Below are 26,895 nucleotides of genomic sequence, written 5' to 3'. Positions count from 1 at the left end.
GAAAAAATATGGTTGGTTAAAAGCCATTTATGCATTAAGAACATTTCTCGCATGCATCTGACTCTCTAAAACATATATTCCATCAAGACAAATTATCAAGTACAATCAAACATACTTAGCCCCCTAATTATCTACCCGGTTTAGGTAAGCTATACACCCAACCTACACATATCATATATGTTTATCGTAACTAAAACATATCAAACTAGGAATTAAATTTACATATAGTCCCCATAGTTTTATAGCATGCACGTGACATTGTACTACACCAGTTCGTGATATCTCCTACACGAAGCATCATATTAAACTACACATGCAATGCAATTTTGTATAACTCCCTACACATAATCAATACCGAAGATGCGTGAACAGAACTTACTAAACATATTAAACCATGTAGTGTAAGAAGTGAACAAAACATTACTACACTCTACCTTGTAGGGACAATATAATGCATTTTAAGATAATCGGACACTACACACACATCTCCGACACTATTATGTAGATATTTTAGTAAATGCTTAATACGTTAAGCTACTACTTGAGAATTGAGATAGAAAAGCAGTTTTTGAAACTACAACAACAAAACATACATATACTCGCGGCTTGACACAAAAACTACCTATTTAACCCTAATAAAAAAATATTCTTTTCGTTGCATAAATTTTTTTAAAAGGAAAACTTCATTAAAACAAAACAGGCACCCAAACCCACAAAGAACAAAACAAAGCTAATCCCTCCACAGAGAGACCGGAGGAGCACAACCAAAACCAATCTAAACCGAAATCATCGCCTCTTGCCTGCCTGTGTAGTGGCATCGTCTTCTCATTTCTAAGGGAAATACATACATACATACATATATACATACACACACAAGCATGTGGATATTAACTTAATAATAATACTTCATTAGTAAGAAATTCTACATTCTTAGACACACATATACTAATTGATATCTCATATGAATTTTGTGTGTAGAACCAAGTAATAATAATTTTTAAAATTAAAACAACAAAACATACAAACATAAGCCGGGTCACATTGAGTTATCAGTTTGAGAAATGTGCAGTCTTATCAATAGATCATCTTAAATAACCTTAATAAACAAAATACTAATAAACATGTTCAACCTGCTTTCTTTTGATGTAGTTACAATATAAGTACCATTTTAGTTAAAAATTAAAATCACTTTGTTTGTCTTCTAATTCAAAGTAGGACCTCTAATATTAATAGGTTTATTTGCACATGCAAGATTAAAACTGTTTGTAATGTTTTCCTTCTTTCACATGCAAGATCACAAAAGGATTCGATGCATATTAACCCGGGCATACCAGAGCTCCACCCTATCATTGCAAGGTAACCACATTCTCATTTTAACTAATGATTAGACACTGTTTATTCACCAGTTTTTTTATAGTTTTTTTTAATTGAAATATTATTTCAAAAAATATATTAAACCTATACTAATATTAATGTAGCACGTGCATTGTCCCTTATTCAAATTGTTTCCCTAATTTAACTTGTAGGATTTAGTTCCGTAAATGTTATCGTGCCTATTGTTTCAACTTATATATTTCCCACCGAATTTTGATCAAAATTATGATTTTTAGCATAGTGGTCAAAGTTTTTTTTTGGAAAATCCAGAGTGGTCCACCGCTTTTGGTTGATTTCGGTTAAAACAACTGACGGTGACATACTCGAACCTCTTGGTGCTGTGCAAGTTATAAAATAAAAAACCCTACATTTTTTTAGCAAACGGTCATACCGATAGTTTTTTTGTGTTTGGGTGATGGGTCAATGATGGTCGGTTAATTTGTATATGTTTTAGTTCGTTTATTGTTTAGTTTTAACTGTTTATTCTAGAACTATCGATACTTCATACATGTATTATTGGATTTCATGTCACAGGAGTTAAAGTACTCAATATGGACCTGTTGTGACACGGAATGAAGACCCGCGATGTCCAGCACGCAAAACGATGAAATGATTGAAGATTGTTGTAACAGGGTCCCATCGCGGTACGCGATGGGCTTGCTGAGGTCCTCATCGTGTACTGCGATGTGTGGAAATTATCTGTTGACTTTTTGGTCAATCGCGTACGAAGACCCGTCGCGTACCGCGACGGGTAGTGCAGACGGGATTTTTAGTTTATATCATCTTTTTCATCATATGAAACCCTAACTCGGTTTTTGACAAAGAGAGGCGATTTCCAGCAGTTCCTAAAGGCGATTTCACCATCATAGCTCGTGTCAAGATCATACCTATGATCCATATCATCTATATTGACTATTTGATGATGTCGCGGCTCGGCTAATCTCCTAGAATCGCACCCGGGATGTATAGTTTGTAATTTTTACAGTTTTTCTCATGTAACTAAGAATACTATTGTGTTATTATTGATGATTGATATATGATTATTGATGTTTGGTATTTCTGTGTGTTCGGTCGGTTTAGGTTTACGTTGGTCTGAACGATCTGTTACCAGTTGCTAAATAATTAGTCATATAACTGTTTGGTTAGATTGAATACGATAAAACGTACAATTGCCCTTAACTGAGTCACACTGGCAAGGACTGTTTGATAACCAGTGCCGTGTGTAAAGCAATTGTTGATGTCTAAGGTTTTGTCTGATTGATCAGTTTTCAGTTAATCATTAATAATTAATCTGTTAGGTTGCATGAGATACTGTTGGTTCCTTACTTGAATTCCCGGGTGTGATTTACTTTGTTAACTGTTTGAAATTCGTTTACTTGTTCGTTGCTTAGTTCTATAAACTCACTTTAATTGCTTGTGTTATCAGCACTAAAAACCAGTCACTTCGTAATTAGAAATCTGTTACACGAATACATTGACCACATACTCCTTGTGATACGATACCCTACTTGCTCTAATTATTTAGAATAATTAGGTTTTTGATTGACTCAAACGACGGTCATCAGTCAAATCGAATTCGGGTTCGAATATGTTCCGGTCAAACGGGCGTTCTAAGTAAAATTAGTTTGAGTCTCTATAAGCTGATTCAAAATCGTGTTAACTTGGTTTAGGTCTAAATGGGTCTTTTCAAAAATAGTGTCAACTTGGTTGACCAAATTGGATGGGTCAAACGGGCCCTTTGTAGTTTTATAATTTGTTTTCAATATTTTTCATCAGTTGAAATTATGTTGCCTTAAAGATTTGAGGTGATTTTACTTTTTTATATCCTTTATCCATTACATAAGGGTTGTGCACGAGTTGGTTTTGTTTGAGCCCCAACAGAAAACGAATGTTTTGGTTAAGGTAGTTTAAAACCCAATTGATATCGGTTAATGTGGTCTTGGTTAATTCATATTTGATCATTGGTTCGACTTCAGTTAATAACCAAAAAATGACCTGAACAAATATATTACTTGAAGCTACAATTTACAAAATTGTTAGAAGCTGAACAATCATGTAACTTGGTTATCCTTTTATTGAATTTTATTTGTTTATATGTCATTATTTTGTTTATTATTTATTATTTATGGTATTTTCGTTTAATAACAAAGATTATTGTCTACCACTCTAGAGAACCGTCTTCATTCTTCAATATATATGCTCTATAGATATTTGTTCCCATTTATTACTTTGTATTTCTTAATTTTTGTGGTATGGATTAAAATTTATAAAATTATATTTTTTGTAGTTTTTGTTTTGTTACTATTAGGAGTGATACGCGGGTTCTAACATTGTAGAGTTATTAATGGCTACTACTTTTAGGTCTTGAATAGTTGAATGAGTATTTAGAAATAGAAAAGATTCACATGCATACTTAAATAAATTTAATACGTAATTGTAAATGAAACACCGTTAAATATAATCCGTATTTAATTATCATAAATTATTCTTAATTCTAAAATATTAATAACCAACCCTATGTAATACACAGGTTATAACCTAGTTAATTAATAGTTAAAAGTCTAAATTTACATGTTATTTTATTTGTTAAGCAATTCTCTTTAACCTTTGTCAATTTATCTTTAAACAAACAATTTTTTCATAAGAATCCCAAAATAGTTTAAGCGTTACATAAATCATATTTAAAAAAAGGATTAAACGGGTCAACACACGATCAATTAGTGAGTTATCTTGGCTCGGGTTCGGCTCGTTTGAGCGAATATTTTCAAAAGAAAAAAAAAATAGTGTAGTTTTGGGCGGCCCCGGTGAATACAAAACCCTAATCAATAATCATTTGAGGTCATAATAATAATAAGGGCAAAAGGAATAATGGCTTCGTCGGGAAGATACTCCGGTGACTACAACGGCCGTTACGAGATCAACGGTAAGGATCCTTCCGATCATCATCACCAACACTTTATTATTTTATATTTTATAATAATTAATACTTGCTATATTCTTATTCTGTACTTGTTTTAGAGTTTTTTAATTAAATTTCCGGTTTATTATATCAGATTTTTAGGCTTATTTATTTTTGTAAACAGTGTAGTAGGATCAGTACTTGTTAGGGTTTTACCGATACATTAGATGGATCTTGTTCCTGGTTTAATAATTTTGCACAACCAGGGGTGCAAACGAGCGGAGCCGAGCCCGGGCTCAACTAGGAGCGAGCTCGTTTCGATCTCTATTTCTAAAGATCGAGCATGGATCGGGCTTTGCTCGTTTATTATTTCTTAATTAGTATTTATATATTTATGGTAATTTTTTTCAATTATGATTTTATTTATAACATAATATGTATTATTTAATTATTTTGTCATAATATTAAATAGATTAATTAATGATTATTAAATATATGTTGATAACGTGCTCATCTAGGCTCTTGAGCTAGCTCGAGCTCGATAAGTGAAGCTCGGGATTAGGCTCGTTTATTAAACGAGCTTACTTTTAGGTTCGAGCTCGGGCTCAAGATCATTTAAGCTCGGCTTGGTAGAGCTTTTTCATGAGCCGATCTCGAGTAGCTCGGCTCGTTTTAACCCTTAATTTTGCTGTTATGAGTGGGATTATACTAGTTAAGTTTCTTTATTTTTTCTTAAATTACTTGTTTGATTGCATCTCAGTTATAACCGCCTTCGATAAGATCACCCGTGTTACGGTCAGAGATTCCGACAGCGTCAGTCAAATTGAACGCAAGATCCAGGGTAAGGAGAAGTCTGGTCCCTCCACACTTATCAACATATTCATCAAGAACCTTGAAGGAAAGATCACCTATTATCTTGAAGTCGACCCTTCCGACACCATTGGCAACGTGAAAGCCAAAATGTCTGATTTTGCACACGTGCTGGTCTTCAATGGTGTTGCCCTTGAAGATAGCAGCACACTTGCTGACTTAAACATCGTCAATGGATCAATTCTTACTCGCATTGATATGGCACCACAAAGAAAGATGGAAATATTTGTACATACTTTCAACAAAAAGACCATCTCTTTCTCGGTCACCCCCACGGACACCATCGCCAACGTGAAGGTGTGGATCATGTATAAGGAGCGTGTTCCAGTTGATGAGCAGGTGTTGATTTTCGACGGAATGTCTCTTAGGAATAGCGGGACCCTTTTCGACTTTGATATTCATGGACAATCTGCCATCACAGTTGTGCGCAAATCAAGGGGATCAATGAAGATATTCGTCAAGACGTTCAAAGGGAAGGTCATACCTGTGAAAGTCAACCCTTCAAACTCCATCGCCGATGTAAAATCTAAGATCCAGGGTGAGGTGGATATTCCCCCTGACGAGCAAGGGTTGATCTTTGATGAAACGGTTCTGGACAACATGGACACAGTTGTTGACTGTAACATCAAAGAGGAATCCACACTCACACTTGTGCGCATATCAACGCGATATATGCGTATATTCATCAAGGATCTATTCGGTAAAAACATTACTCTGAAAGTCAAACCCTCTGACACCGTCTACGATGTGAAACTAATGTTTGAGAAAATCGGAGGTATCCCCCCACATCAGATGAGATTTATCTTTGAGGGTAGGCAACTAATGGATGATGATACCCTTGCCGACTGCCAGGTCGTCAATGAATCAGTCATTCATAGTGTGTTAACACAAAGGGGAGATTAGAGAAGCGTATTTTATGAACTATTTTATATTTTGCACTAAAACACTATGACTTTAGTCCTTTGATGTAGCTCTGTTTGGTAAACTTGTTTGTGTATAAGTATTTGAATTTATGCAATGGTTTGGCTAAAATGAAATGAGGTGATGTTTTTTAAAATTAAAATACCAAGATGACTGAGATACGCTTATGACAAAACGAGTTATAAAGTGTTTGTGAGAAGACATAAAACGTTTATGCAATGAGTGAGTAACCATTCGGTATTTCAACAACTCAAGTGTTTGTGAACGAATTAATTCATAATTTTCATGTTGATAAATTAGGTCTGCAAGTGAGTAACCATTCGGTATTCAAGGCCGTCTCATGGGTAAGCTAAATGAGGCAACGGCTTTAGGCCTCCAGATTTATAGAACCTCCATCTTAAATAAAATATGTATTCTGAGATTTTGAAAGTAGAGTTTTTTTAGAATTAATAACTCAATGATGCGCCACAAGCTAAGGATGATTGCCTAATATCCATTATCACGGCATATCATCCATATTCTATAATTCTTGTATACTCTCTAACACTATACGCATAAAGAAAATAAAATAAAAAAGCCTCAACATTTTTGTTATTTTTAGGCCTCCGAGGATGTTGAGCCGGTCCTGTCGGTATTTCAACAACTCAAGTGATCTCACCAGTTAATAAATACTTATGTTTCGTAAACAACTCTTCTGCATAGTGCTGTTAAACTTTTGAATTAAGATATGCACTAAACATCATATTTGTTCTTTTGGTGCAAATAATTCTCTCTAATTGAAATAAATCTCACCTAGACCAGTAGAATGAGTTTTTATTGATGACTAGTTATTCGACCCATGAGCTGCGGTGGAGACCCGTTTACAACGCTACACCCCTACTACACACACACAATTATATATAATTGTACCTTCCAAGAATTTTTAAGTCCCATAGTATGCAAACTCACTATCAGTTTAATCAAATTATTTTTTTCAACATGAAAATAATGAAACTCGTCTTCACAAATTTTATTGCATAGTTATTAACAATATAAATAGGAGTGTAACCAAGCCGAGCATGAGCTCGACTAGGCTCAAGCTCGGCTTGTTTTATCTTACGATGGCTCGAGCTCAGCTCATTTCAAGCTCTTTTCCCAAAACTCGAGCTCGGCTACTGAGTTGGTTTTTCAAACTCAAGGTTGGCTCAGTTATTATTCATTAATTAATTTACATATGTTGTTTTTATTATTTTTATATATTTTGAGAAACACCATAAATGAGCCTAAGCTCGGCTCGAGCTCTTGAGTACCTTAAACGAGTTCTGCCGTGTAGTGTGAAATTAGTAATGAAAATGTGCAAAAGCTCTATTTGCCCCTGCCATTCTATGAGTCTCTTCCCTTTTGCGTATGGCATCGCCACTCCCTTTGGCAGCATCCACTAATTCGGAACTTAATTTGAAATCCATATTTTGACCCGGACATTTTCGGGATGCCGCTAATAACCAATACACAGAGGTACAAAATAGGTAAAACTTAAAAAATACACAAGGCTTGTTAAGGCTCAATGAGCCTAAACGAGCTTCCCATACAAGGCTCGAGCTCAGGGTCGATAACTAAACGAGATTTACTTGAAGCTCAGACTTGGCTCAAGCTCGAAAAAGCTCAGCTCGTTTTGAGCTTTTTATCGATCCGAGCTCGTCCGCACCACTAAATCGAACAAACAGTCTGTGTAGTGACAAAAAGTAGTGACCAAACAAATCAGTCAGCAACAGATTTTAACAAGCAGTTTGTGACAGATTAGCAGTTTAGCATTATGGCTGGTTTAGCAGGTCCGAATCATGATCAGATTAGCTCAGAACATGATTTCCTAGCAAAAGAAATAAACAGCAAATAAAATAAAAAACTCTAGAGATGAGGTAAAGAACAGACGAAAAGACAACCGATTCGTGCACATATTTTTCTTTAAATAACCATCACATTATCAAAGTCGATAAAGTTTTAACAAATAAGATTGTTTCGGGATATAATGTGTAAGAAATGAATTCAAATGGCTCACACTGAACTTGTAGTGTAGATCAAGAAAGATTTGGGGTACGTGTAATTGGTTGCTAACAACTTCACTGCATTTGTTGGCTGAGAGAATGCTATTTGACCGTGTTCAAGAATCAAACACGAGTAGAAACTTGAAGGTGACAATTTCAACTCATTTACTTGATAAAAAAGGTTGATTTAGATTATGTTTTATCCGTAACAAGTCAGTTGAATAGAATAATAAATAGGTCAAAGAAAATAGGTTAAACCAACACGTTGATACATGCACGTTAATTACTTGTTATAAAGAAGTTAGTTTTTTGGACAAAAAGTGTTTTGGTTAAACAATTGATCATCAACCCATTTCGACATGCAAGTTACTTTAATGTAACTATCACGTTAATTGTTTATAAAGAAGTAGACTTTTTGGACAAAAACTAACCAAGCCGACCTGTTTCAAATTTATATTGGTTTGTTTATGAAACTGATGGTGTAGTATGTTTGTTGGCAGTCTAGGCTTGTAAACGAAGCGAACGTTCGGTAAACTGTTCGTGAACCATTCGGTGAGAAGTTCGTTTATGTTCGTTTATTTAATAAACGAACAATCATGAACAAAAAACTTTTGTTCGTTTAGTTAAACGAACAAACATGAGCACATGCTCCGTTCGTTCATTTATGTTCATGAACGTTTGTTTATGTATTAATAGAATATAATTAAATATTATTTGGATGAGTCATCAATTTAAAGGTTTTATATACGTTAATTTGTGTTCATTTAAGTGTTCTATTTATGTTCGTTTATGTTTGTGTTCATTTACATTTGTTCATTTATGTTCATTTATCTTTGTTTAGTTATGTTTGTTTAGATTTTAAATAAACGAACATAAACGAAAACAAATGTTCATTTTTTAAATGCACGAACATAAATATTTGTTCGATTAAGTGTTCATGTTTGTTTAAAGTTAAATAAATGAACACGAACATGTCCTTGTTTGTGTTAGTTCGATTCATTTATAGGCTTTCATTATTCATATTGATGAATATACATCGATCTCGATCTCAATCTCTAGGCTTTGCCTAATTTTATTTGTGTTCGTGAACCGTTTGTGAACACATTCGTTTCCTTAATGAAGAACACGAACATAAAATCTCGTTCGGTATTTTTTGTGAACACATTATTTTCTTCACAAACGAACATGAACAAGACATTGTTCGTGTTTGTTCGGTTCATTTACAGTCCTATACACCGGCAATGGCTTTATAACCCATTTGTGTTGTGGCCGATAACATTCATGGTGGGGTGGATTCTTACCTTATGGCTTTCTAGGAACTCCTTTTTTGATACTAGTAAAGCAAATAGACTTGGCAATCGAAACCATATATATGCAAGACTGCAATCCAGTTCAACATTGGTCTCAAGACCAGTTTCCCTTACCTCTTCATGCATGCTTAATGAAATTCTAAGACTTGCCAGCAAACTAGTAATTATTATTTATTTCACAACCAGTTGAAGTATAATTTTACAAAACTCATTTTTGTTCGGGATACAATTATGAGCAAGAACAAATGACTTCATTTACAAACATCTGAATATTCTTGTCTGATGAGCCACCATCCATGACCGCCTCGCGCGCCGCCTCAAACCCAACGCATTCCTCCTAAACTCCTCCGATCTCGGCCCACTCATGACCTCTTCCACGCATCTTTCCACTTCCTCCCCATCCATAACACCTTCTGAAGCACTCTTGTTCAACCTCACACCAATTCTCAAAACATCGGTCACAAGCTTAGCATTCGTTGGCTGGTCATTCAACAGCGGACAAGCTATCACCGGCACGCCTGTTGTCACACTTTCAATCAACGAGTTCCACCCACAGTGACTCATGAAACACCCGACTGATGGATGCGCCAACACTTCAGTTTGTGGGGTCCAACTCACAATCAACCCTTGCTCCTTAATCTCCTCCAGAGACCCTAGCTTTGGCAGTTGTTGATTTTCCGGAAGCCTTATCACCCACAAAAACGGCCGCTTTGTGGTTTTAAGACCGGCCGCTATGCTCTCTATTTCTTTTTCTGACCAAAATATAAGAGTTCCGAACGATATGTAAATAACCGAAGAGGGTTTTTGTTTGTTTAACCACTCCATGCAATTACTCTCATTTGATTTGAAAAGATCAAAACTGACATTATCCTCCGGCTTACCCAAAAGCGTAGCCGGAACGATTGGTCCAACCGGCCAAAACACAGTGCTACCGGTGGTGTTATCAATCGAAGACATGATCACGTCTTTCTCGAGCTCCATGAACGAATTCCAGAGCACCCACTTGACCTTGTGCATGTTATGAAACACTTTTTTTAGAATATTATAAAAGCAAGAGGTTGTGTATGATGGAAGAACAAATGAAGGCAAATCGTCTGTGCAAAGAACGGGCAGTCCGGGCAGCTTAACGCTCATATCCGGGTTACTTTCCGTTGGGAAATCTTCGAGACGGTTGTAATAACGATGGTATATTTGGTACAAGGTGCATGGTTGGATCCATAACAGGGCGTTGGGAACACCAACTTCAACTGCCACATCAGACCCAGGGCACGAAAGGTGTATCGATGATGCATGCAAATTTTATTGGATGGGACCGGATTAAGGCCAAGAGGTTAACGGGTCCAAACTTGTTTAGCGCGTCCATGTAGTAATCCGGATCACCAGAGTTTCTGTTGTAGTCGATTGGTAGACCGTCTGAGAAGAACTCAAGGTGGACGCCGTCGATGGAGCTAGGGGGCGAAGATATGTTGTTTTTGTGGGCGTGGTTGGTGGCGAGAGTGACATGGAGCCCTTTGGAAACAAGAGTTTTGCCTAGTCTTAGGATGGGGTTTATGTGACCTTGAGCCGAAACAGTAACTAGAACATATACTTGTTGCTTTTGCTCACAAGGAGTACACATTTTGAACTGGTGAAATATTTTGGGGTATGATGTAGCGGAGGACACGAATGGTTTTTTTTATAGACCGCCGTGTAGTCTACAAAATGGTGTGATGTCACCTTTCAAAGGCTCATTCGAAATTGATCAATCGTGTTCTTAATTATTTGATACCTATTAGTATTAACTATTGTTGTAGATTAGGTAGTAGTATCCAATTTAATATTTAACGTTTTAAACGACAACATTTAAAAAACCATAATCAGGGTATCTTTAATCATACACATTGCTAACGATTTCAAACACGACACTTTAGTTGCTATCTTAGAGCATAGACTTTTTTCAATTTCTGAATTACTTTAACTTTCTATTAGAATTCTTTATATAGAATCAATAGTTACACACTAGCACATCAAGAATAAAGTATATAACTAAATACAAAGAAGTACACAAACAAAAATGTCACGACCCGACTTATGTCCTAAAAGTATGACCAATAGCGAGCATCTAACTTCATGATTAACTCTAATTTATTTCAAAAACTTATCGGATAATAAATATCCGATTGTTTAATTTACAATTCATGTCTAATATGTTTACAATATTTTAAAAACAAAAAAAACTGAGCCATCTTATACAACGAGCATTTAACTCCATGTTCTAATTCCTTGTTATCTGTGCTAAACTTGATTCCCCGAAATGTTGGGAAAAATACGTCAGCGATATGTTGGTGAATCATTGACTCTAAAAACATTTAACAAATCTTTAAATGGCAAGATAGCTTTCTTGAACAAGGTCAGTGGAAATATCTTTTCGTCCCGGGATTTGTACCACTTGTCATACACACACAATTCAAGAGTTCTCTGAGCTTTGCAGAACTAGTTATGACTGAAATTTTAGCATGTTGGATTGACATTTAACATGCGTGTTTCGATTTAGACACATGTGTAATCGTTTTGAGTTTGGTTTTATTCTCTACCTTGTATGTTAGAGATCACGTAATCTCTTATAAACATTTAACTGACTCTTTTAGATAAACAACCCGTTTATCTTATTGAGTATAAATCTATTTGATTGATTTAAAAGGTTTAACGTACTCATCTATGATTGTCTGTTCTAAATGATGTGGTGATATCATTTAAAAACCTTTATGAATGAATGATGCTTAACTATAATAAAATTGATTTACATAAATACCCGGGTCGTCTCTTGATCCGGCTACAGACGTTTAGTCTGGTTTTGATAGCTTTAAACCTTGATACATCATTTGTTTGAATAAAATATTTAGATCTGTAGTCTTTTTGTTTATTTAACTATCATGTGTTGCGTTTTCTTCATGAAGAAACATTTATGTTAGGTTTCTTTTTCAAAAGAAACATCAATTTAATTATAATTTTTGTATGTAAAATTTTACGTTTCTTAGTCATGGGGAAACATCATATTAAATATACCCCTTGTATATAAAACTTTATCTATCTGAATTATAAAGAAATGTTACTTTGACTATAACATTTGTATAAGAAAATCTATGTAAATTTGATCAAGGTTTGGGCTATATCCCCGACTAAGGTCTAAACCATATAATAAAATAATAACTTAAGCGAAACCATTACCTTCCATGTGTATTTTGGAGTAATTGCATAAACCTGAACGGGCAACACTTCTACTATATGTCGCGTACAGGGGGCTTAAATCGTTGGAACTTCGGGGCGCGGTACTCGTAACATGCTTCTCGAGACGAAGTGTGTATTTTGTGAGTAGGGAAGAGTTGTGAACCCCCTCCTTATATAGCCTGATTTTGAGCTTCATCGTGTATCGCGAGGGGCTGCTCATCAAGTCATCGCATGGCGCAATGACTCAACCTCCTGGAAGCCACCACGTGGTGACACGTGGCTTGATGAGTCGCCACGTGTCATGTTGTCGTGGAGGCTATGTCGTGTAGCACGATGGCCAAAAGGGTAAGGCTGCCGCGTATCGCGATAGCGCTCAATTATCGGGTTTAGTGAAGTTCCATTGCGTATCGCAAAAAACGGTATTGTTGATACCTATTAACTATATGACTACTGTTGATTATTCTTGTTTCAGTTAGGGATAAGCAAAAAACGGTTCAGAACTGCCAGAACCGTGGAACCGGAACTGAACCGGTGCCTCAGAACCACTAACGCGTGTTACCTACCAGTTCTCGTTTCTCAGTATATTCATTAAACGGTTCCCAATTCAGTTACGGTAAAACCGATGGTTCTAGACATGGAACCGAAGAACCGGAATATTAAAACCTTTTATATAAAATTACCAATCCTAATATTTTTAGGGTAACTTATTAGTCGGCATTCATTCAATCATTATTTATTTCAAAATCTTCCTTTTTTACGTTCAATATGTGACAACCAAGATCAATTTTGATTCAAAGTTTCAAGGTAATGTAATATATATGATCTTCCTTTAATCTATCGTCACTAGTTATTTATTTAACTTCAACAATTAGTTTTTAATCTGAAGATATTCATGTTGTGATCTAAATTAATATTTTCGTGAAACAAGACATACAATTATATAAACTTGTTTTGTAATTTGCAAAGTTTGCACAACACATTTGATTAATAAACAACCGCCAAACCGGTTCTGGCACAAAACTGATTAGCAAGAATCGACTTTACTGATTCTAGAACCGAACCGGTTTACTATAATAGGTTCTAGTATCGGTTCTATTTTTTTCAGTCATTTTTTTTCCGTTCGGTTCTTACAATTTCGAACTGTTGCACAACCCTAGTTTAGTTGTCGTAGATTAGGTAGTATCCAATTTAATATTTAACGTTTTAAACGAGAACATTTAAAAACCCATAATCAGGGCATCTTAAAGCATACACATTGCTATCGATTTCAAACACGACACTTTAGTTGCTATCTTAGAGCATTTACTTTTTTTAATTTCATTCATATACTTTTCTATTTAAAAAATCCTTTCAATTTAATATTATCAGTTCCCATTTTACAGTTATTTTTGTCTGCAAATTACTTTCTATATTGAACTCTCTCTTTTAAAGTTCTATTAAATTATTTTTTTATGTTATAGTCTCTCTTTTAAACTTACATACAGAAATATGTTTTCTAAACAAAACTTTTATAATAAACTATGATTAAATGGTTAGAAGAATTTTTTCATATTTTCCTTTATCCTATTAAATTACTTTGATGGTTGTAACTTAATTTTTTATTTACCTGCTGGTTGCATTTGTGATTAATTAAGCGTTTGATAGTTAATTTGGTTTTATTTTGAGAGTGTTCGGTTACTGCATTTTTTAGTATGTTTATTAGTTTACTAGCTTTAAAACCCGTATATTACACATATTGAAGAAAGAACAGTTTACAACATCAAAAAAAAGATCACCAAGTTATAGAAATCAATAACCAAAATTAGTAAAGATATATATATACACTGCATTTAATTGATCTCTTACGCTGTTTCAAAATTTTGATGAGAACTACATTTCAAAATCTATTACATCTTTGAAGAACAACACAATAGAGTATTAGAGTTAACTTCTTAATGTATTTTGGCAGATTGAAGTTTGGTCAGATAGTTATTTTGATATGTGTTTCGAACAACTTGTGTTTAAACTTAGATCGTGGACAGATTATGTTTAACATGCTCAATATTTGTAACTTATTGACAACTTTACTATAAATATATATATATCATACCTTATGTTGAACAATTTGTATAAAAACCCGAAAGGCCCAAACCATGAAACCAAACCGTTACTAACGGCTTGGTTCGGATCGGTTCGGTTTATGAGTTCTATGGTTTGGTTCGGTTCGGTTTATGAGTTCTACGGTTTGGTTATGGTATGTAAAAACTAAAAACCGTTACTAATAGTTTGGTTCGCGGTTTGACCCAAAAACCGTGAAACCAGACCGTGAATACCCCTAATTGTTGTTGTAGATTAGGTAGTATCCAATTCAATATTTAACGTTATAAACACACACTTAAAAATCATAATCAGGGTATTATCTTAAAGCATACACAATGCTAACGATTGAAAGCACTCACAAACACGACACATTAGTTTCTATCTTAGAGCATAGACTGTTTTTTATTTCAATGCTATACTTTTCTTTTTAAAAAAACCTTTCGATTTCGTATTATCAGCTCCCTTTTCACATTTATTTTCGTCTGCAAATTATATTTCATTCTTTTTTTTTTGAACGGCAAATTATATTTCATTCAACTCTCTCTTTTAAAGTTCTATTCAATTATTTTTTATATTAAACTCTCTTTTAATCTTACATACAGAAATATGTTTTCTAAACTAAATTTTTTATAATAAACTATCTTTAAATGGTTAAAATAATCTTTCGATATTTTTCTTTTATCCTATTTATTAAGACCCATGTTTTACTGATGAATCTTGTTTTAGGCCTTCCACAAGCACCAACAAGCTGATAAAATAATGGTTTGAATGACTCATTTCCCCCTCTTACGCTTTTATACTTAGATGTTCCTTTAAAATATCTCTTACCTCAAATGCATAAGTCGATAGCATACCACACCAGTGACATACAAATAGCCAAATGATCGATGTCATGTAACAAGAAATGAGAACATTTTCCACTGATTCTATTAAGGTTGAGCAAGTAATCACAAATTTTTGTTATACAATAATATTGAAAATGAAAATTTCTTGCGATAATACGAATTACAACAACTAGCATAACAATAATATATATAAAAAAGGCAGCTTCCCTCGTCCCAAACGGGTCGAGTTACTTCGGCGGCGTATGATTATACTAATGAGGATGAGATACCAACCACCAAACATAAGTATAAACACATAGTCACATTCGCACGTATAACTAATTGAACAATATCATACAAACGCAAATAATGGAATTGTAGTGAAAATGATAAGCTATTTAAGTTGTGAACGCATAACGCCCCCAATATATAAAACGGTAAAGAGGGGGATGTGAATTACTCACCTTATAGAGTAGGATAAGTGAAGATGACACGGTGACATAAATTAAGTTAGATGCGATTGAACTCCTCGAGATACGTCAACAAGAGTTCTTAATTGTTAACGATCATATTCATTAATTATATAGAAAAATGTAATAATAAGACTTATGAAGGAGTTGGGGTTGCCGGGTTTTAAGTAAAATGTTATTGGTTTAATTATCAATATTATGATTGCTATTATTATTATTACTTTTGCTTGGAACAGGTAACGGAGATAATTCCATCTTGATGATTCCGGGTAACTCCCTGACCTCTAATATGTTTTTTTATTCTATTAATTTGAAATTAGGGTATCATAATTAAATTTATGTTCAAGTTAGATGAACAACAACCTCTGAATCATTCAATTGCATATCTAGAAGCTAAATAAATCTCTAAATTGAAGGCAAAGTGATTTATCTTTCTATAATGTAGCCAGCCTTTTGTGTTCTTAATCTTGGTCAACTATCAGATTTTGTACGCACATAATATTCTTTGATGCTCATCACATGTATGTATTTATTGAAAATGCCATGTGTAGTGTAATCAGGACTGCTAATTTTCAATTCGATTACCGTTTCATTTTTTGGGTGGGTTTTGAGACTCTGTTGTTTGCTGTAGTTGTTGTTTCTTTGTGTTCATAATGCGTCTTTTAGCTTCTGACATTTGCTGGCGGATGTTGTTATCCACATATTTCAGGTGGTTTTTAATAATTTCTCGGTCGATTGCTTGAAAGGTAAAATAAACCATGTAAGTGTTTGCTAATTTTTTGGATTTAATATATAAATATTAAGTTTTGACAAACAGTTCATAGTTGTTGACTTTGTTTGAATAAATGCATTTATAGTTTAATGTGTAAATACCAACATGACTACTTTCAACAATATTTCTGATAAAACCACTTGTATATTGTTGTTAGGGTTCAAGACTTTGATTTAGTAGTAGGTTGGTTTGTTTTTTTTCCAGTATTGGCAGCTCATTTTAGGTGGAATTTAAACAGTTGAGGTTAGCCAACTGCAAGTGTAATAACTTTTATTTGTTTCATATTCTTGGTGCATTAAGCTTCTATGAAATTTGACAAAGCAATTAGTGTTCAATCAGCCAAGGATAGCATCGAACATAAGTGGTTAATATTCTTTATTGATAAGTCAACGTCGAGTTCATGCCTTTAGACCGTATCTAGGTTCGAGTTCGACTCTTTAGAGGTAAAACATAACCTGAGTTTGACCCGTTATAGATAAAACATAAATGAATTGACCCGTTAAGAGATAAAGTTAAGCGAAATGTACCCGGTAAAGATAAAGCATAACCCAAATCGATTAGTTGTAGGTTAAACGTAACTCGAGTTCGACCTGTTAGGGAGACCGTGCTCAAATTCGACCCATTAGAGATTAAACATAACCCGGTATGACCCGTTAGGAACTGAACATATCCTTAATCAACCTGTTGGAGATGAAATATTATCTGAACCGACCCGTTAGAGATACAAGATAACCTACTTTTTTTTGTTTATTATTTAGGCTTTTGAGCTTCTTTTAAATTGTAATGTGATAGTTGCGGTAATGGCGAGTTTGTATTGCGTTATTTTTTTGGCTTAAAATGTTTGGGTGTTGGTAATGTTGGTTCTTTAAATGATGTGTTAATGCTAATTTCACTTATTTGGTATAAAAGTAACTTTTATGGGTTAGTATTATTTTTGTTTCTTGGCACAAAAAGAAGAAAACTTCGATATGAAGGGTCCTGAATATACTTCCATGTGCATTAGAGTCCTTAACTCCTTGGTATAACCTTGCAAGAAACAAAACTGATATTTTATCCATTACAATGAGGGTGAAGTTTGAATTACCCTAAATACCCTTGTAGTAGTTAGTTTTGTTAGTCAAGTAAGAAGGTAAACATTTCCTTTTTCCAGGGGGTTTTCATAAACGTTGGGAGAGATATTTGAAACACCGCCTAATTTAATACCTTTTTGAAAATATTTTAACTTCTTACATGATTTATTTTACCTTGCTATGTATAAAATTGACCAACCAATATGGAGTGCGGGATTTGTTTTAAATCTTTCACGAATTAAGGCTTGCCTTAAATTTAAGTTTTTAGTTGTTTTTTGCAGGTTCTGTTGTCGAATAGTGATATTCACTATCTGAAAGGTTCGGATATCCGATTTCGGATATCCGAAACTTAGGATATCCGGTTTTGAACAACCCTAATCGTGCCTACAATAAGAAGACTAAGGTGATTGTGGAATCCTTCAACGTTGAATGGGAAGAGCTTATCGCTACTGATGCTTACATGGTACCCAACTGGTTGTTTAACTTTGAATCTCACACCCCAACCTAAGGCGGAAATGCAGGGGCGCGAACTGATTGTTCACAGCTCACAAGGTACTATCATGCAATTGTAAACAGATTTCTTCCGGTTTGCTATGTTTGCTGCTATTGAAGGTATCGTTCAGTTCAGTTTTAACCGGTAGCATTGTGTATTTTTTTTGTTGTTTATGCATTGATTATGTTTTCTATTTAGGGTGTAGCATACAATTAACACTATGGATAACCATAAACCAAATTATGCAGGAGATAACTTGCAACTTGCCTCCCTAGGGAGTAATACTTGCAAGACTACCACCAATTTTTGGGTAACTGAAGGTAATTTTGATTACTAAACTATAGCAAACACGAATATAACCGAACACTAATTGCAGGTCATCTTACAGAATCGATGAAATTCTTTAATTACATGGGATCAACTACCGGTTAGCAAAACTCCCCCAGTAACAGGTGGCAAATTTCTCATGAAAAAAGTCGATAGCCGATAACAGCTACAAAGTAAACAGCCAACATACACATTTTGCGACTACTCCACATTCGTTTATCTAATACAAATACAACTATTGGGAAGATACAACTACGACTATTGGGAGATACTATTGTAATACCAAAACATGTTGCTACAATGCTTGATCTTCTTAAGTTATATGTAAAACTTAGACTGATATATGTAACTTTTTGTGTGCTTATTCCAGTTCCTAGCTTTTTCCCCGCCCGGCGCAACGCGCCTGGAATATTATTAGTTGTTAATAAATAAATATTATATACTGATATATATATATTAGCGGGAAAGTTAAAAGAGAATTTATTTTAAACCTTTAAGATGGTTGGTTCGTTAAGTGAAAGTTGTAAAAGATTTAATTATTGTATTTGTTTTTATATACAAGGAGGTTTATAAAGGATTATGATATATAAGTAAATAAAAGGACTATACCGGTTTAATAGAAAAATGTTTATCTAAAGTTATATATGTATAATAATAATAATAATCAAACTTAAGAAGAAAGAGTAAAAAAATAAAAACCCAAAAACCGGGCCTGGGAAATTCGAACCCGCGCCCCAAGCCGGTTCGTGTGTTTTATTGTCCATGCACATGCCACTAGGTCATGTGTCTAACTTGTTTCTAATGTGAAACCAATTAATTATAACCACCCAGCGTCGTTCTTCCCTAACCTAAATAACCCTATAAATCGGATATGATCCAATTGATTGATGATGATCAAAATTGACATGGGTCACCGCAATTGTAGCAAGCCCTAACGAGGTTAATGATTTGTAATGCACTGTTACTGGTGCCCTACTTTGGACGTTGGATTTACTCATAAACAAAGTTTTACATATCAGAGTTAATTAAAACTTTACGCTGAATATAAAACTTTCATAAACATTACATAATAATTCATAACTTGTCTTAAAACATTCTTGTCTTTCAAAATTAAAACATTAAATATAAAACATCATGAGTCTTCAGATGCCAGACTCTTATTCTTCTGCCATGTGTCCCCACTCAAACTAGCTGTCTCATCCTACTCACATGCGTGCATACTAAAAGTCAGCTACGCTGAGTGAGTTCTAGTTAATCACACATCATACAATACATACACTTACCTTCAATTATGCATCCGAAGATACATAATAATTACTTTACTATACTTACATTACATAATTTCATACATACGTTCATACTACATAATTACTGTCCATTCTATCTCAGATATTATTAGGGTCTGATCCCTCTCTTGTCTATCTTAGATATTATTAGGGTCTCATCCCTCTTTCCTTCTCTATCTCAGATATTATTAGGGTCTGATCCCTCTGTTTTCTATCTCAGATATTATTAAGGTCTGATCCCTCTTTCCTTCTCTATCTCAGATATTATTAGGGTCTGATCCCGTTCTTCTCTATCTCAGATATTATTAGGGTCTGATCCCTTACTTCTTAATCTTCGTACGTACCGTCTTTACATACTCGTAACATACATATACTTTCTTTAATCATTTATACAAACTCATATGTTGTACATATATCTATCATACACATTCGGCTATCTTGTACATACTTCCCTTGTCAATACGTGCAATATCCGAAGATCGTTCACGTACCGACAATTTTCATTCACATTCAAGACATATATAAATAACATATAAATAATACATGGCATACACTTACCATTTAAGGTAAGTGTACTAACTTTCACTTCGAGTATGCACACAAGCCCAAAAACATAACAAGGAATGGGGCTAGAAACTCACATGGGTTATGTTACGTTATCCGTTAATCGTTATTCCACTCTTTAACTGTGCTCGGCTAACTGTACATTAATTACATGTATCAATACTTATCCTTATCACATTATTTAGGTTTCACTAGAAATGGTTAATTCTGGTCTATTCTAATAGTATTGTATTTGAATACCTTGTATTCGAATGGTATTAGAATACATTTGTATTCTAACGATCACATTGTATCTAATGATCACATGGTAATCTAATGATCACATTGTATTCTAATGATCACATGGTAAGCTAATGATCACATTGTAAGCTAATGTACGATCATATTGTATGCGAGTTCTTTATATGTAATCGATCATCCCTTTGTAATCGACTTCCATAGTATAATTGATTATCTCATTGTAATCGAGTTCATGTAAGCGATGTCATAAGTTGTATGCGAGTTTGAACAGTGTAAGCGAGTCTATCATGTAATCGAGTATGGATTGTAAGCGATTAAGGATTGTAAGCGACTGGACATTGTAATCGATTATATTATTGTAAGAGAATTGGCTTATTGTATGCGATTATCAAAATTGTAAGCGAGTTCCATTATTGTAATCGAACGAGCTGAGTAAATGGGTCACGGTTTGGTCCTTTACCTTCATTATCTTTACTCGTTTTAACCCTAACACCTTGTTATGGCTCGGTATGGACCCATAAATGTTTCCCTAACCATTTTTGGCTAAAACTTAACCCAAGTGACCATAAAGCTTGAACCTTTATGGTAAAACGTCCACAAACTAGACCTAGGGTTTATTTGATGAACCGTTCATAACCATAAGTTTGTTAAGTCCATTTTAACATCAAGTTCGCTACTCTATGGTTCTTTTATACCCAATCTACTCTAGGGTTTGGTTTCATAACAAACCGTTTATAAAAACATAACCTTTAAAGATAAAGAACGTACCTTTACTCGTTTTTAGGTTACGGTTTTCGCTTGGTTATGAACTACAATCTTGTATCTTGCTTGTATATCAAAGATTTATCAAGATTTAGGCTAGGTTGGATCTTGGATCTTCTTCTTCCTCTCACGGCCGTAAGTTTGTGTGTTTATATGTGTGTTTTGGGTGTGTAGAGATTTATGTAAGGTGGAAATGAGGATTTAGGGTTTTAGGGAGGTTTAAGGGAGTATTTATACTCTCTTAAGCCCATAGACCTAAGGCCCATTCCACCCTTATATTCCATCTTTAATTATCCAAGTTGCTTCTCCTTGCGGTCAACTATCTCGATCGGTTGTTCAATGTAGTTCAACTGTTCATCAACCTCAATGTCCATTAATGGCACATGAGACGTGTCATCCACCAGACATTTCTTCAGATGAGAAACATGGAAGGTTGAATGAATTCCTTCTAACTCTTCGGCAAATCCAGCTTATAAGCCACTTCACCCACACGATCTATAATCTTTAACGGTCCAATGTATCTTGGACTCAAATTTCCCCTCTTTCTAAAAAGAATGATCCCTTTTCCAAGGCGAGACATTGAGCATCGCACTGTCACCAACGTTAAACTCAATCGGTCGTCGCCGCTTATCAGCATACGACTTTTGACGGTCTTGAGCGGCCTTCATCCTTACTTTGATTTGATAAAACTTTGAAGAGGTTTCTTGAACAACCTCCAAACTTCCCATCTCTTTCTGACCAATCTCTCCCCAACATATCGGGGTTCTACATCGTCTACCATAAAGCATTTCAAATGGTGGCATTTTGATACTTGAATGGTAGCTGTTGTTATAGGAGAACTCCGCCAGATATAAATGCTCATCCCAACTTCCCCCAAAGTCTAACACATAAGCACGTAACATATCCTCAAGGGTTGGATCGTCCTTTCAGACTGTCCATCTTTTGATGATGATACGTAGTGCGATGTTCAATCTCGTTCCCATAGCTTCATGGAACTTCTTCCAGAATCTTGAGGTATAACGTGTATCCCTATCTGACACAATCGATAACGACACTCCATACTTAGTTACCACTTCCTTTATAAACAAGCTTACTAACGTTTCTGACGAGATAGCCTCTCGTATAGGCAGAAAGTGAGCACTCTTTGTTAAACGGTCCACAATCACCCAGATGGTATCATAATGCCTAGCTGTACGAGGTAACTTGGTTATGAAATCCAGGGTGATGTGTTCCCATTTCCATTCTAGTATTATAAGCGGTTGCATTTTCCCATATGGTTTCTGATGTTCGTCTTTGACTTGTAAACAAGTTAGGCACCTACCGACATAGTCTACTACATCGTTCTTTTCAAGTCTTGATACATATTAGTGGATCCTGGATGAATTGAATACCTAGACTTATGAGCTTCGTCTAAGATTCGACCTCTGAGATCTCCATGCCGTGGAATCCACATACGGTCAAACCTAGTCTTGACACCATACGTGTGTTCCATCAACTTGTCTTGCTGACCGAAAATCCTCTCTTTATTTTCTAGCCCTTCATCTACCAGTACTTCCGTCTGCACCTTGATGATTTCTTCGAAAATGCTTGAGTTCATGATCAACTGATATGACTTCACTGTTGCAATGATTTCTTCAGTCTTACGACTTAGCGCGTCGGTGACCACATTAGCTTTACCAGGATAGTACTTAATGTTGCAGTCGTAATATTTTATCAATTCTAACCATCTCCTCTGTCTCATGTTTAGTTCTTTCTGCTCGAAGAAGTACTTGAAACTTTTATGATCCGCGTAAATGGTACACTTAGTGCCATACATATAATATTTCCATATCCTAAGAGAGTGCACTACTCCTGCTAGCTCCAAATCATGCGTCGGATAAGCACTCTCATGGACTTTCATTTGTCTAGACGCATAAACTATCACTTTTCCTCGCTGCATCAACACGCAACCTAACCCACGATGCGAAGCATCAGTACAAACAACCAGATCCTCGTCACCATCGGGTAAAGCAAGGATTGGAGCTTGCGTGAGTCTCTTCTATAATTCTTCAAAAGCTTCTTATTGGAACTTTCCCCAACTGAATACTACCGACTTTTAGGTCATACCGGTCAACGGTGCGGCTATCTTGCTGAAACCTTCGATGAACCTCTTATAGTAGTCAACTAATGCTAAGAAGCTTCGTATATCAGTCGGACTCTGTGGAGTCTTCCAATTAGTTATCGCTTCAATATTAGCTGGGTCCACGGTAATCCCTTCTGGATTAATCACGTGACCTAGAAATTGCACCTCTCGCAACCAGAATGCGCACTTCAAAAACTTAGCATACAACTTTTCTTTCTTAAGAGTATCTAGTACTTCTCTCAGATGCTCCGCATTATCAAACTCGCTCTTTGAATAAATAAATATATCATCAATGATAACGATAACTGACTTATCCAACATCGGCCGACACACCCTTTTCATCATGTCCATAAATGCTGCGGGAGCATTCGTTTGACCGAATGACATCACGAGGAACTCGTAGTGTCCATACCGCGTCCGAAACGCTGTTTTAGGGATGTCTGCCTCTTTCACCGGTGCGCCCCACGGGGAAACACTTGGTCTAATAAAACCCTTGTCGAGGAGTTCTTGCAGTTGGGACATCTATTCCTTCATCTCAGACGGCGCTAGACGGTAAGGTGATTTCATGACGGGTTGGGATCCTATTACTAAATCTATCTTGAATTCTATCTCCCGCTCCGGTGGCAACCCCGAAAGATCCTCAGGGAATACTTCTGGGTAGTCGCGCACGATAGGAACATCTTTCATTTCTTTCGTCTCGGCCGTAGAGTTGACAACATACGCCAGGTAGGCATCGCACCCTCGCCTTAACAAACCGTCGACTTTTATCATTGAAATGACATTAAGCCCAGAACTTTCCTTATCACCATAAACCGTCACCGCACTACCATACAAGGACTTTAACCTTATTATCCTACTCTTACACGCTATTTGATCTTCATACTCAGACAACCAATCCATTCCCAAAGCCACATCGAACCCTCCTAAGGTCATAACGTACAAAGTAACAGGGAACTCATGTCCCTCTAACTCTATCTTACAGTCCCTAACCATTTTCATTATTTTAACCGAAGTGTCACTAGCAGTTTCTACTATAAAAGTTTCAGACACTCGGCAACATTTCATTTTAGCTAATTTACTAAACGGGGCGTGGCTACGAAACTCTCGTTTGCACTTGAATCAAATAAAACTGAAGCAGAAATACCGTTTACCAAAAACGTACATGTCACAACATCTGGAATCTGCTTGGCTTGCTCCTGGGTTAACATGTAAGTTCTGGTCCTCGGCCTAGTTTGATCAACATCATTCTTTCCACTCCCTCCGGTCCCACCATCGGCGCATTCCTTAGCAAAATGACCCGGCTTACCGCACTTGTAACATGCGGGTTTTGCAGTACAATCAGGAGCATAATGTCCCACTTTTCCACACTTATAACAGGCATTCGACCCCAGCCTGCATTCTCCACCATGAGCCTTGCCACACTTATGACAAACATTAGATCCTTTACCCCACTTGCACTCACCACCGTGCATCTTCCCGCATGTCTTACACGGCCTCTTCTCCCAAACTTTCGGTTGCTTGTTCTTAGTGTTCCACATTTGAGTACCGGGTCATTTAACACGAGCGATCCACTTCTTATATTTTTTCTCGTCTTCCACCACAACATCATCCGCAGCCAGGTTTTCATAAACCATCTCTGCGAGTTCGTAAGCAGAGTCAAAGGTAGCAGGTTTATTCGCCCTGATTAGCGTGCAGACTTTCTGTGGCAATCCCCTGACATAGCACTTGATTCTTTTGGCCTCAGTGTTAACCATGTCAGGTGCCAACCTAGACATTTGATTGAATTCAGTAGTATACTCATGATGCATCATCTTACCAGCTTTCAAATTTAGAAACTTAATCTCCACCCCTTCAACTTCGGCATCAGCACCGAACTTCTTCATCACCAACTCTTTCAGATCCTCCCACCTCATAGCCTTAATCTCCTCCGGGTCTTTCTCTGCTCCACACTTTCCCACCAATACATAGCTTCATCACCATGATTGAGTAGCATAACCCACAGCTTGGTCAGGACTGCATTCGCTAATTCGGATAACCTTGTCCATCACGGTTATCCATTGGAGAGTGGCGATTGCGTCTCCTAAACCCGTCAGCTTTGGCGGGTCACAACTTTGAATGACTTGTAGTTGCACCCACCTCGGCCTCTCCTCCTATCATCAACCTTCACCGACTTAACCACACTTCTCTCTCTCATCATCTTTCTTACCATCACCTCCTGCCCCCCAGCAGTTCTTCCATGGCTTCCAGCAGATACTTCAGGAGTCAAGTTCTTCACAGCAGCGGCTATAGCTTGAACGATGGCCGCTTAAACTGCAGGGTCAAGCTGGTACCCTTCGTTGTTGCTTGGGTTTCGTCCAGCTGCGCTTCCTTCTTTCCCTGTGTTAGAAGCTGATTCCACAGAAGGTTGTCGGGCCATACGTGGCCTACCACGACATCCAGTGCAACCTCCTGTTCCGACAATTTCCCTAGCTCCAGCCACTCTATAAGGAAACACAAACGTCATCACTCAAGGAACTATTTAGTACAAGGATAGTAAGGCTAACAGGTAATAACAGTGGCCAGCTGTGATTAGCGGATCACGTTACTTTCCGTGTCCTATACAATTCCCCTTTTGAGTGTATTTGTGCTGGATTCTACTTTTAAACAGTTAATCAATCAAACAATCAATTAATCTTATCCCTAACATTCACATATCATTTCTTTAGCAATCAAGCTAATATTAACATTCATTATTTAACCATACACTTTACCTTTACTGAGCTGGCTTGAGTGACACATGGCTATCTTGAACTGGCATCTTCTTTCTTTTCTTACTTTAATATCATTCTCTGTTCGAGTCTAAGCATATAGGATGCTAAATCTCTCAAACTTTGCTCTGATACCAACTTGTAAGGCCCCGTTACCGGTGCCCTACTTTGGACGTTGGATTTACTCTTAAACACTATGAGGTTTATAAAGGATTATGAGATATAAGTAAATAAAAAGACTATACCGGTTTAACAGAAAAATGTTTATCTAAAGTTATATATGTATAATAATATTCAAACTTAAGAAGAAAGAGTTTAAAAAAATAAAAACCCCAAAATCGGGCCTGGGAGATTCGAACCAACGCCCCAAGCCGGTTCGTGTGTTTTATTGTTCATGCACCTGCTGCTGGGACATGTGTCTGACTTGTTTCTAATGTGAAACCAATTAATTATAACCACCCATCGTCGTTCTTCCCTAACCCAAATAACCCTATAAATCGGATATGATCCAATTGATTGATGATGATCAAAATTGAC

General features: G+C 36.0%; 1 protein-coding gene and 1 pseudogene across 1 annotated transcript; one reads left to right on the top strand and one right to left on the bottom strand.

Moving 5' to 3' along the window:
* Positions 1-4,196: 4,196 nt before the first annotated feature.
* Positions 4,197-6,046, top strand: LOC143557278 (uncharacterized). Its single transcript, XM_077046389.1, has 2 exons — positions 4,197-4,297; positions 5,034-6,046. The coding sequence occupies exons 1-2, from the start codon at positions 4,243-4,245 to the stop codon at positions 6,044-6,046; spliced, it is 1,068 nt and encodes a 355-aa protein (XP_076902504.1). The 5' UTR covers positions 4,197-4,242.
* Positions 6,047-9,624: 3,578 nt separating this feature from the next.
* LOC143557271 (UDP-glycosyltransferase 84B1 pseudogene) lies at positions 9,625-11,013 on the bottom strand (annotated as a pseudogene).
* Positions 11,014-26,895: the final 15,882 nt, after the last annotated feature.

Source organism: Bidens hawaiensis, unplaced genomic scaffold (genome assembly GCF_021521415.1).
Source record: "Bidens hawaiensis isolate Kalapana, Puna unplaced genomic scaffold, B.hawaiensis_p1.1 tig00018852_1, whole genome shotgun sequence".
Taxonomy (NCBI): Eukaryota; Viridiplantae; Streptophyta; class Magnoliopsida; order Asterales; family Asteraceae; genus Bidens; species Bidens hawaiensis.
The sequence above is the reverse complement of the archived record's forward strand: the minus strand, read 5'-3'. Positions and strand labels throughout refer to the sequence as shown.